Genomic DNA, 13,825 nt, shown 5'->3' with positions numbered 1-13,825 from the left:
GACACATCGGGGACGCAACTGCGTGCATCCTTATCCAATTCCGAGGCGCATATTGAAGATATTGGAAGAACTTTCCACATTTACTTTTCATCAGCCAACAAGATGAGTAGGCCTAACAAACAGAAAAAGCACTAGCCTATGTCAATCTACTATCCCCATAGTACAAAAGTTGACCTATTCTGTGTGAAAAATAAATATTCCAAACATAGTCTGGGACAATTGTGGGATGCGAAAGGTCCAAAATTAATACAACCACTAGCATATAAAAAATCTGTTTTAAGCAATGAGCCCGATGCAACAGATGATAACTTTAGCTTAAAATGTTGATAAACGAATAGGCTATTTCTTCACAGCAATGCGCACACACAGAAGGCGCAAATGTTCCATTAGCAGGAAAACACCACAAATGCAATTATGCATGTAATGATTTTATTATAAAGGTGCATTTATATGGTGAAAATGAGCTTCCCCAAACTTGAAAACACTCGCGCTGCGTATGTATGCCAGTTAGGTACTACACCCATTGTAAAGCGGATTCATGTGCTTCATTTTAAGAAGTTATTTGGCCACTTTAGTTGTGATACAAACCTTATCATAACACATATGCCTATGGGCTAGGCTACATGAGGTGTGTGATTATGATTTGAAAAAGTTACAAAAAAATGCATGCGCAGTTATTATTAAGATGGGCATCATTGATAATATATAATTCACAAGTGATAGGTTAATATTGTCACCCATCACACTATTCTTAATGTAATCTTGTCTTTACATATACTGAATAATACATGTGTGAAATTAGTTTTAATTTAGAATGGACCATTATCATGCACCTGTATTGAACAGGGGCAGCGGGGGGAAAAAACATGTAATCTATGCACTTAAGTAGCGAATGAAGGATGCCTTTCCTGTGGTTCATTTTCATGCCAGCCAGGTAGACTGTACTCCTGTTTTAAAGAGAAGCAATTTCTTTAATATTACGAAGGTGGATAAATAAATATAGTAAGTCTAGCCTATAGAAAGCTGATGGGATCATCCTATTTTTAATAGAGGCCATCACTCTGTTTTCTCACGCAATTACATAGCCTATAGAAATGTTAGCTCATAGGCTCTCATGAATTGTTTGATTCGATTTTTGAATACATTTGCATTGATGTCAGAGTGATTAGAGGGACAATAGAGTAGTTCGCCAGTTCAGTAAGCTACTAATGACCATCAGCAGCATCAAAGCTTGGAGAAGCCTAAATACCGTTACTAAACGGTCACATGGAATTTGACTACCATCATGACTCGTGACCGCCGGTGTGGCGGTAATATGGTCACCGTAACAGCCCTACTTATGACATATAACTACATGCGTCCATAAAAAAAAAAGAGTAATACACTAGCAATGTGCTACTTTTTTAAAAAGCTGTGGGGGTTAGAGAGTAGCTTACGGTTATTCATATAAGCGACATAAAGCTGAGAGTCCTGTTGCTCGTCCCCGGCAGTCCAGCTGATTTTTACAAAGGTGTCACTCACATAGGAGCTTATGTTAAACAGGGCTGGGACTGATAAAGAGAGAAGAAAGGAAGGGGAAAGAAAAGAGAGGCAGGGAAGAGAGGATTAGTGAAGCCAAATCGGATCCCCCAAGTAAAGAACACTGCAGCCACTAGGCACCCTTCAAGGAGACTGTTAGAAAGCAAGGCAGGCATCCTCTACGTGATTGTGTGGAATTGGATTTGGTGTACAGGGAGATATATAACTTAGGCAAGTCTTCTGAGCTGCCATTTATGACATCCCACATGCAATAATATCTAAATTGATCCGACTACTTAATGTCTGGAAATTGTAATGTTGTCAGAGACACAGAGTGGAAAATTCATCATAATAGAAATATAGCAAAAAACAAAGGAGCATCATATTAGAAGTGTGAGTAGGTAGTATACCTAAGGAGGAAGGAGTTGCATTCACAGGAATCGAGCTGGGAGGATTGAGAGAACAGTTATGCCCTGAAATGAAAGACGCACCTCAAGTTCCAGTGTACCCATTGAAACAGTTTCTAAATTTCTACAACGGTCTTGTTTCCGTAATGACCCATTACAAATTGTACTTTGTCAACATTTACAACGGAGGTCTACTAATGGTAGGCTCAGTGCTAGGTATCAATGTAGTGTTATTGAATGCTGAAACAATTGTGTCCATGCTCTACAAATTGACATCTTGCCACCAATTACAAATGCCTATTTATGGTTAAAAATGACGCTGATACCACTACTGTATACTATAGTGGCGTCATTCAACACATTCTTTTGAAGGGCCACTACATTTTTGCATTAATTCCATATCTTATTTGGAATTACAAGCCTAAATCCCAGAATTAGCCTAGCGAGCAAAGCTGGTTGAAATGATGTCAAAATTAATGTAAAACAGATTCTAATGACATAATTTCAACCCGTTCTGCCCGCTGGGAAGGGGGCATGTGCCTCTTTAGTTTCGATGGGCATGACACCACTGGTATACTGTTACTAATGTTAGGGCAATGATCATCACACTACTAACCTATCCAAATATCCCACACAATTAACACATTCCGTTTGCAATTCTAACATGTTCCAATGGCATGGGAAATGACTTCATAAACGATTTCCAAAACATTTGAAATGTATTAAGGATCTAAAAATCCACTCCAAACTATAGCTTTTAAGGTAATTGTTGAAGCAAAGATAGGGTAGAATGCCTTTTACATTCAACATGTTATAATTCAATGTGTTACAATAAAACGTGTTATTGTGTAATTCATGTATTTCCAACGCATTTTTAAGTAGATTTCCGGTAAGGTACTACTACCACAACTACCGCTACCACAACTACTATCTGTATTTGGAATTCTGTCCAGGAAGCCTATGGATACATAGTCCTCTCAGTGGGTGCCACAGCTGGAATGGAGGAGAAATCTTCAGAGGGAGAAGAGTTCAAATAAGGCACCACGTCACAAACATGAGGAAAGCTAGTCTCCAGGCACAGTCAAACACCAAATACCATACACATGTGTACGTAAGCACCGATGCATGCACGCAGGTACACACAAACACATACATACACACACAGCCATAATCCATCAATACGCACAACACAAAAAAACTACAACCATCATATATCAATGATGATGACAGCCAAATGGTACATTTTTAATCAGTCAGACATATGCAAGGGATACACAAAGCACAACACTAAACCCAGGTATGGATCTTTTCAAAACAACTGAAATGATGAAATGTGCTTTATGAAGAGCTTATACACTGAGTATACCAAACATTTGGAACATTTGGAACACCTAATTCTAATATTGAGTCGCACCCCCTTTTGTCCTCAGAACAGCGTCAATTCTTTGCGGCTGGCCCATTTTGACTCCAATGCTTCCCACAGTTGGCTGGATGTCCTTTGAGTGGTGGACCATTCTTGATTCACACGGAAAACTGTTGAGCGTGAAAAACAGAAGTGCTGCAGTCCTTGACACAAACCGGTGCACTTGACACCACTATCATACCCCGTTCAAAGGCACTTACATTTTTTGTCTTGCCGATTCACACTCTGAATTGCACACATACGCAATCCATGTCTCAAGGCTTAAAAATACTTATTTAACCTGTTTCCTTCCTTTTATTTCCAATGATTGAAGTGTATTTAACAAGTGACATTAATAAGGGATCGTAGCTTTCACCTGGATTCTAAATATCACGTACACTGCGGCAAAAATGTGTTTAGTCAGCCACCAATTGTGCAAGTTCTCCCACTTAAAAAGACGAGAGGCCTGTAATTTTCATCACAGGTACACTTCAACTACGACAGACAAAATGAGAAAAAAAATCCAGAAAATCACATTGTAGGATTTTTTATGAATTTATTTGCAAATGATGGTGGAAAACAAGTATTTGGTCACCTACAAACAAGCAAGATTTCTGGCTCTCACAGACCTGTAACTTCTTCTTTAAGAGGCTCCTCTGTCCTCCACTCATTACCTGTATTAATGGCACCTGTTTGAACTTCTTATCAGTTTAAAAGATACCGCTTCCGAGTATATTACTCGCTAATGTTCAATCTTTGGATAATAAAGTTGATGAGCTTAGAGCAAGGATTTCTTTCCAGAGAGACATCGGGGCCCTCAAAGAACTTCACTGAACTTTTTGCAAACAACATATCCTGAGGATGCATTTATTGTAGCTGGGGATTTTAACAAAGCAAATCTGAGGACTAGGCTCCCGAAATTCTACCAACATATTGACTGTCCTACTCGCACTACTAAGACTCTCGACCATTGCTATTCAAACTTCCAGATGCTTACAAGGACCACCCAGCCCTCCTTTTGGCAAATCTGACCACAAATCCATCTTGCTCCTCCCATCTTATAGGCAGAAACTCAAACAGGAAGTGCCCGTGCTTTGTACTATTCAATGCTGGTCTGACCAATCGGAATCCACGCTCTCAGTCCCATCAAAGCTGGGACCGAGAGACTGAAAAGCAGCTTCTATCTCAAGGCCACCAGACTGCTAAACAGCAATCACTAACTCAGAAAGGCTGCTGCCTACATTGAGACCCAATCACTGGCCACTTTAATAAATTGATCACTAGTAACTTTATACAATGCCACTCCAAATAATGCCACTTTAAAAATGCTTACATATCTTACACTACTCATATCACAAGTATATACTGTATTTTATACCATCTATTTCACTTTGCCTATGCTGCTCGACCATCGCTCATCCATATACTTACATTTACATATTCTCATTCACTCCTTTAGATTTGTGTGTATTAGGTAGTTGTTGAGGAATTGTGAGATTAATTGTTAGATATTACTGCACTGTTGGAACTAGAAGCACAAGCATTTCGCTACAACATGGCATAGACTGACCAGGTGATTCAAATCAAATTGTATAGGTCACATACCTTTATTTTTTTAATTTAACCTTTTTTATTTAAGTGAATGTGATACCGTAGAATAGTTTAGCCTGTCCGGAAGCAAGACGTCGGTCTCGGCGACATGGCTGAATTTCCTTTTACAACATTTCGCATTAACATCTGCTAACCATGTGTATGTGACAAATAAAATTTGATTTGAGGATTGTTTTGATCACGTGGACTGGGATATGTTCCAGGTAGCATGCAAAAATAATCTAGACGCATACACGGATACAGTGACTGAGTTCATAAGGAAGTGTATAGGAGAAGGAAGTGTATAGGAGTACCCACTGTGACTTTTAAAACCTATCCTAACCAGAAACCGTGGACAGATGGTAGCATTCGCGCAAAACTGAACGCGCGAACCACCGCCTTTAACAATGGCAAGGCGACTGGTAATATAAACAGTGTAGTTATTCACTCCACAAGGCAATCAAACAAGCTAAACGTCAGTATAGAGGTAAAGTGGAGTCGCAATTCAATGGCTCAGACATGAGATGAATGTGGCAGGAAAACCAGCCACGTCGCTGAGACTGACATCTTGCTTCCGGACAGGCTAAACTATTCTAGGGCATCTCATTCACTTAACAATGCTTACATATCTTGCATTACTCCTCTCATATGCATATACTGTTTTTTCTATACTATTCTATTGCATCTTAGTCCGTTCCGCTCTGACATCGCTCATCCATGTGTATTCATTCCTACTTAGATTTGGGTGTATGGGTGTATGTTGTGTAATTTGTTAGATATTACTTGTTAGATATTACTGCACTGTTGGAGCTAGAAGCACACGCATTTCGCTACACCCGCAATAACATCTGCTAATCACGTGTATGTCCCCAATACAATTTTATTTTGTTTGATAAATATGTGTATATCTTGCCTAGTTAAATATATATCTTTTTTAAGTATGTGACCTATACAATTTGATTTGATTCACCTGGTCAGTCTATGTCATGGAATGAGTAGGTGTTCTTAATGTTTTATAGATTCAGTGTATAGTTGCAGTAAATGCAATAAAGAGGAACAATGGGTACATATTGAATGCTTATCCCGGGAATCTTTTTACTTGTCAATTTTCGAGGCATAAAGCTAAGAACATTAACCACGTTAACCAAATATTTTGGAACAATACTTGGATAGCTTTTCAGAATTCACTGATAAATTTGTCCACATTGGAAAACTAAAGGCATAGAAACCATTAATGACTTGGTAACAGGAAATACATTTGTTTTCATGACAGAATTAAAAAGTCATTTTGGACTGAACAATGTAGATAGTTTCAAATACATGCAACTTAAAAGTTACTTAACACAACATTTCGATTTGAAATCTTTTGGACATCAGAGCAACCTTGAGGGACTCTTATTTGTGTCACGTGTGCTCCCTTCTCCGGCCTCTAGGTCACCAGGCTGCTCGTGTTTCTTGTTTTAAAGTTCCGTTCCTTTATTAAATGTATTCACTCCCTGAATTTGCTTCGCGACTCTCAGCTCACATCGTTACAATTTGAGTCAGGAAAATATCTTCATATGATAGGGAAGATATACAAAACCTTGCAGAGAGCATGTCCAACTGACAATCTCTTAGGAAAAAATATAACTATTGGAACCAAGACTTAAAAATAACTGATTTTGGCACAAGATGGAGGGAAAGTTGGAGCATAACTAAGGAAATTACAGTTAAAGATAATGTTAAAGCTTAATCCAGTATAAACTAGTGTATCGAATTTATTATACAAAAGACAAAATTCACAAATTCTACAGCACAAGGCCAGAGTCAGGTCTTAAGTGTAAAACGAATAATGACTCAATAATCCATGCTTTCTGGGAATTATATAAAGTCCGGAAAATGTGGGCGTAGCTAGAAAGTTGGCTGTCAGAAGTATTACAATGCAAACTTGCTTTTAATCCGTCTGTCTTCAAATTTCAAGACATGGCATGTGGGGGTGTAGTGAGATACCCGATGGGTTGGACAATTTTCTTCATCACTCATCTTGAAACCCGCCATCATTAACACAATGGAAAAATCAAATGATTTCATATTTAAATACTGAAAGTGCGTGGGCTACGGAAAGAAACAAAATGGTGCAGTTTCAGGCCATGTGGCAGAAAGTGATGCGGCCGCCAGAGATCATGGTGGGTGTGCAAGTGGGTCTGGGCAGGTGTGATGTAGTTGATGTTTGTACAATGTAGTCGTTTGTACAGTAAGTGTATGTTTTGTATTGTTTATAAAATATCAAATGAAATTGTTAAAAAAAGAAAAAGGGATCATAGCTTTAACATGTTGTTCCTAATGTTTTGTGCACTCAGTGTAATTGAATCTCTGGTGATACACTGTTTTTCTAAGGGATTTGTGGTAGGAGGTTTTGCTATCTGTCTTAAATGCAACATACATTTTTTTTCTCTCACTTTTCTGCTACACCATGAGGAGACAGACACAAATAGATGGTTTTAGACCAGTTGAAGAGTCCCAGCACATTGTTCTGATATCACTGCTGTTGTGTCCTTGTATCACAGCTGTTGTTCTTGTTTAGTTTCTCAGTAGTTTCTCTTTTTCTATTTCCTTTGTACCATACACTTATTTCTTTCTCTCACGCATGTCAGTCTCTCTCATCCTCTCTCTCGCTCATAGGCACCCACCCACACTCAAATACAAACAGAAACAAAAACACACAACCCACACTTTCCCATATTCCCAGGATGCATCTCACAGTGCCATGAATGTTCCATTGTATGTAGTATCAACTCCATAGTCTCTATCACCTCCCATCAATGTCTCCAAACTCATTGCGTTCCAGCTCCCCTATTGCCTATTGTAGATAACAATGACTGACTTGGCCAGAAGGCACACGTGCCCAATAGGCCCTTTTATCTCCATTCAGAGCCATATACTCTACCATGTTCAGTAATGACAGACACTATAATGTCCCAATAGGAGCACGGACTTCAAGCACGGATTACAACTCCCTTCAACACTTCAAAAACTGGTTGTCTCAACAATGAGTTCTCATTCAGCTTCATCAACGTGGCTGCCTGATATTTGCTAAAAGTTGTCAGAATATACAGTTTGTCTCATAATCTAGATGTCAACCACAAAACAATAAAAGGGTTTGAAGCTGTTGTTGAATATTTTTTTGCACAGTGTAAACTATACATGTGTAGTAGTATTTGGCTTGACACGAATGGATGCGATTTCAAAACCATGTCTGCAGATGTAGGAGAAAGTTTAGGGTTATTTACTATTACCTTGTTTTGTCTACTAGTTCGTTGTAAATAAACAAGCTAGCCTTTTAACTTCCCACATCTCCCCCATATCATATAACAATGTGTAACCTACAACATTATCCCAGTTTGATATGTTCCTTGAATGCGTTCATGCCCATATCAGCAAAAAATAGAACAGATTTCTTCCTCACTGTGAGATAGCAGAAAACTGCTGTAAAAACTTTACCAACTTTTCCATTTTAAAATAGCCTAGAATCACACAGTTATTATTACTTCCAAACAAAAAGCATTTTGTGGACTCTAATAAATCAACAATGTTGTTTGGATTATTGTTTGAAGAGTCGCTGAGATTATATTTGGTTATGAGCTACAAGCGTACCGACACCTACTACAAGCAACCGTAGCTGCGTTGCGTAGTGTTTTGTTCCGTAGCGTAAAGTAATCATTGAGTTTAACACAGCCATCAACTCCCTCAACCATGATCCATCCCCCTGTGGATTGGCTACTCACTTGCTTCTGTGACCGTGCTACCCTCCTCCATGCGCTGAGGTCCGCAACCCACCCTGGTGCAGGCGCTCAAGTAAAACATGTACTTGCTCATCTCCTCCAGGCCCTTCAGGAGCCACTGGGTGGTGTCGGCACTGCTGACGTTCACCTCCTGCATGTCCCCCATCGCCAACGTCTCATTTACTATAGAAGAAGAAAATAATGGAAGCCATTTAACAGACGCTTCTATGCAAAGCGACTTACAGTCATGCGTGCATAATTGTTTAAATTTTTTATTTAACCTTTATTTAACTAGGCAAGTCAGTGAAGAACAAATTCTTATTTACAATGACGGTCTACCCCGGCCATACCCTAATGACCCTGGGCCAATTATGCGCCGCACTATGAGACTCCCCAATCACGGCCGGTTGCGATACAGCTTGGGTCTGTAGTGACGCCTCTTGCACTGAGATGCAGTGCCTTAGACCGCTGCGCCACTCGGGAGCCCGAGTTTTACGTATGGGTGGTCCCAGGAATCAAACCCACTATACTGGCGTTGCAAGCGACATGTTCTACCAACTGAGGTACAGAGGACCACCCAAGAAGAAGATAAACACACACACATACACAAAAATACAAATTTGTTTGGAGAGGCTGGAGCAGAGCTCACAGTCAAACATTCACATGACACGGGTCATGACTTTTGTGAGCTGACGAGGGAAACAAGACTCTAGTTACAAGACTTGACTAAGAGTCTGGGGCCTACTTATATGCTGTAATTAGGCTCCAGAGGTTTTCATTGTCAGGTCTCGTGGTAAATAAATGGAGATGTTAGTGTTATAGTATTTTACCCATCGATTACAGATTCCAATTACTGCACTTACAATTCACTGCCTCCCTTTTTTCTGTATTAGTGCCCTTCCATGTTATTCCTAAAGACGTTGCTCTGAAGCAGCATGTACATAAAGAGATACCTCTATACAATGATAAGGTTTAATAAGATTTCCTTGTTGATTTTTTGTTGTAGTACTGTATATTTGCCAGCCTGTTAGGCTCTCTGAACCAGTTCTATTGTAATGTTTATATTCCCACTGGCTCCTTGTACTTTAATATCAGTGAAATGCTGATATCTGATGACAAGCCCTGAAAAGGGCATGCTGGCTGCATTCAGAGGCTTGACTGGCTCAGTGGGTGCTAGAACAACTGCAGGGAAGGGTCTCCCATAACATTTCACACAATGCCTCCAGAAATGTCAGGCAAAAAAAAAATGCAGGTAAAAGGAAAATGTAATGAATGTGATGAAAGTCTCTTACCTCAGTGTTCTCTCCATAAGATAAGTGTTCTCTTCAAATAAGATGTAAATGATTTCATTTCAATTCCATGTGATAGAAAGCATATAATGACATATGAAAACTAGCCATGTCTTCTTTTGATTTAGTAAATGTTTCCATTCTATTAGGGGAAAAACAGCCACTACATTTGATATGCCTATAGAGGTAACCCTCTGCCAGTGGGCAATACCAATAATTGAGCTTCAGAGAGAACCCAATTGACCATTGAGTATTTAAACAGCACCATCTAGTGCAGGTTTTGATAGTGCAGCTATTGGAACAACAGCAAACTTTACTACAGTCAGTAAATGACCAGTCTAAACTGACCACTAGGTAATAGTAGGTCAAGAGTAATATTCAGCTGGTAAAATTGTGGTGAAGTTGTGTGTACACACTCATCTACTGTACTAATACTAGAGGGGTCATATGAGTACATACTCATCAAGTAATACTAGGGTGGTCATGTGTGTACATACTGAGTTGGTACTGCAGGAGATATCCCGTAAGGATGCCGTTGGCCTCAAAGGGGGGTGCCCACACCAGGGTGATAGAGTCTCTCTGGGCGTTTGACACTGTCAGAATGGGCACTTGTTCGGGAACTGTCAAAACATAGAAAAACAAACAAACATTACACATTCAGCCTACAATCCGTCATAATCGTATTGAACATACTCCTTAGGCTTACCTTGCTGAGAAATCTATAGGCTTTAGCGTTCACATATTTTGAGCTTCATTTTTCAGCAAGGCACACAAATGGTGTATTAATATACAGTATAAGACAAACACTCACACTTACAGTAACATGTTGTGTTCTGTGACAACACCACAGTTCTCAGGGCGGGTGATGTCACTGCACAATGGCTATTACTACAGGACACAGCTAACTACCTCACATCTGCTACACAAAGTTTGCATTGTTGTACTGTTATGCCTTGAAGTAAACCTGTGAGTGCACACATTCCTCTGCCAAATATTTACCTCCTTCTGGAGTCTGGAAGGTGACGGGGTCACTATTGGGGCCGTTGCCCCTTTTGTTAAAGACGTTGACGGTAAGTCTGTACTCCGAGAAGGGTCTGAGGCCAGGTACCATGGCATGGCTCCTGTTCCCTGGGAACGTCAGGAAATGTCTCTCCTCAGGAATTCTGTTGGAATGTAGGAGACTCCGTTTCCTCAGCCAGTGCACCTGAGGGAGGGATAGAAAATGAAGAGACTTATATGGCAGCCATTTTGAAGATTTTATTTTTAACCTTTATTTTACTAGGCAAGTCAGTTAAGAACAAATTCTTATTTTCCATGATGGCCTAGGAACAGTGGGTTAACTGCCTGTTCAGGGGCAGAACAATAGATTTGTACCTTGTCAGCTCAGGGGTTTGAACTTACAACCTTCTGGTTACAAGACCAACGCTCTAAACACTAGGCTACCTTGCCTCCCAAAGATGATATTCAAATGAGAAAAGTTTTGTTTGTGATGGATATGGTTTCACAGGACCTTTATTTATTTATTATATATTTTTATTGGACATATACACTCCCCTCCATATGTATTTGGACAGTGAAGCTAACCATTTTAATTTGGCTCTATACTCCAGCATTTGAGATGGAATGTTTCATATTATGCGACAGTACAGAATGTCAGCATGTCTTGCGAAATTTTGGAGTCACTTTTATTGCAAGTAAGAATAGAAGATATTTCTGAACACTTTTACATCCATGTGGATGCTTCCATGAATATGAATAATCATGAATTGTGAATAAGGATGAGAGAGAAGCTTACAGAGGCACAAAAATCATAACCCCCATTTTTTGTTGCCGCCTCTGAACGGCATCTCACTCATCATTATTTATGATTTATTCATGATTTTTCTTAATCATGGGATCAGAAACATCTCACCTACTCAGTTAAAGAAAACAACTCTAGTCATCATTCAGTTACTATTGGACAAAACATAACCCAAAACACAATCAAAACAAACAGCAAATTAGTTTGTAGAGTCGCAAGTTTGATGTAGTTGTCACGCCCTGACCATACAGAGCCCTTGGTTCTCTATGGTGTAGTAGGTCAGGGCGTGACTAGGGGGCGTTCTAGGTTATATATTTCTATGTTGGTGCTCTTGGTATGCATCCCAATTAGAGGCAGCTGATGTTCATTGTCTCTAATTGGGGATCATACTTAAGGGTTCCCTGTTCCCACCTGCTTTGTGGGATATTGTTTTGTGTTTGTGCACCACGTAGTCATGTTTCAATGTCCGTTTATTATGTTTTGCTTAAAGTTTCACTTTGAAATAAATATGTGGAACAACATCTGCTGCTCCTTGATCCTGTTCTTAAGACATCCGTGACAGTAGTCAATGCATGAAATACTAAACTTTTGACTTCTTTAATACGTTATAAGTGAATATGTTCAAATTAATTATTCAAATGGGAGGACTAGATACATAGTGATTTAATTTCTAAACAGTAAAACATATACTTATGAAAATACCCTCAAATAAAAGGTGACATTCTGTACTGTCACCTTATATGAAACCTTTGATCTCAAATCCCAAAATCTAGAATATAGAGACAAATGAAAAAATGTTGCTTCACTGTCCAAATACAGTGCCTTCGGAAAGTATTCAGACCACTTTTTTCACATTATGTTACATTAAAGCCTTATTCTAAAATGGATTGGGGCGGCAGGGTAGCCTAGTGGTTAGAGCGTTGGACTAGTAGCCGGAAGGTTGCAAACCCCCGAGCTGACAAGGTACAAATCTGTCGTTCTGCCCCTGAACAGGCAGTTAACCCACTGTTCCTAGGCCGTCATTGAAAATAAGAATTTGTTCTTAACTGACTTGCCTAGTTAAATAAAGATCATCCTCAGCAATCTACACACAATACCCCATAATGACAAAGCAAACAGGCTTTTAGAAATGTTTGCAAAAGTATTAAAAATAAAAAACTTTAATTACATAAGTATTCATACACTTTCCTATGAGACTTTAAATTGAGCTCAGGTGTGTCCTGTTTCCATTGATCATCCTTGAGATGATTCAACAACTTGATTGGAGTCAACCTTAGGTAAATTCAATTGATTGGATATGATTTGGAAAGGCACACACCTGTCCCACAGGTCCCACAGTTGACAGTGCATGTCAGAGCAAAAACCAAGCTATGAGGTCGAAGGAATTGTCCTGGGGGCTCAGAGACAGGATTGTGTCAAGGCACAGATATGGGGAAGGGTACCAAAAAATGTATGCAGCATTGAAGGTCCCCAAGAACACAGTGGCCTCCATCACTCTTATGGAAGAAGTTTGGAACCACCAAGACTCTTCCTAGAGCTGGCCGGCCAAACAAACTGAGCAAAAAGGCCTTGGTCAGGGAGCTTTAGAGTTCCTCTGTGGAGATGGAAGAACCTTCCAGAAGGACAACCATCTCTACAGGACTCCACTAATCAGGCCTTTATGGTAGAGTGGGCAGACGGAAGCTACTCTTCAGTAAAAGGCACGACAGCCCGCTTGGAGTTTGCCAAAAGGCACCTAAAGACTCTCAGAACATGAGGATCAAGATTCTCTGGTCTGATGAAACCAAGATTGAACTCTTTGGCCGGCCTGAATGCCAAGTGCCAAATCTTTAGGAAACCTGGCACCATCACTACGGGGAAGTATGGTGGTGGCAGCATCATGCTGTGGGGATGTTTTTCAGTGGCAGGGACTGTGTAACTAGTCAGGATCGAGGAAAATATGAAATGAGAAAAGTACAGAGAGATCCTTGATGAAAACCTTTCTCCAGAGCACTCAGAACCTTAGACTGGGGTGAATGTTGTGGTAGCAGAATCAGAATTATTTAGGTAACTTTGAC

General features: G+C 39.8%; 1 protein-coding gene across 3 annotated transcripts in view; it reads right to left on the bottom strand.

Annotated features, from left to right (window-relative positions):
- Positions 1-13,825, bottom strand: part of chl1a (cell adhesion molecule L1-like a) — a 138,820-nt gene that overhangs the window by 26,518 nt on the left and 98,477 nt on the right. For all 3 annotated transcript variants that reach the window (XM_035740681.2, XM_035740679.2, XM_035740680.2), the window contains exons 20-22: positions 10,967-11,171; positions 10,465-10,587; positions 8,682-8,861 (exon numbers count right to left, since the gene is read on the bottom strand). In XM_035740681.2, the coding sequence (XP_035596574.1) occupies positions 8,682-8,861; positions 10,465-10,587; positions 10,967-11,171 (508 nt within the window). The remainder of the gene's footprint in view (positions 1-8,681; positions 8,862-10,464; positions 10,588-10,966; positions 11,172-13,825) is intronic.

Source organism: Oncorhynchus keta, chromosome 28, assembly GCF_023373465.1.
Source record: "Oncorhynchus keta strain PuntledgeMale-10-30-2019 chromosome 28, Oket_V2, whole genome shotgun sequence".
NCBI lineage: Eukaryota > Metazoa > Chordata > Actinopteri > Salmoniformes > Salmonidae > Oncorhynchus > Oncorhynchus keta.
Note: the sequence above shows the minus strand (reverse complement) of the source record. Positions and strands in the feature narration are given on the sequence as shown.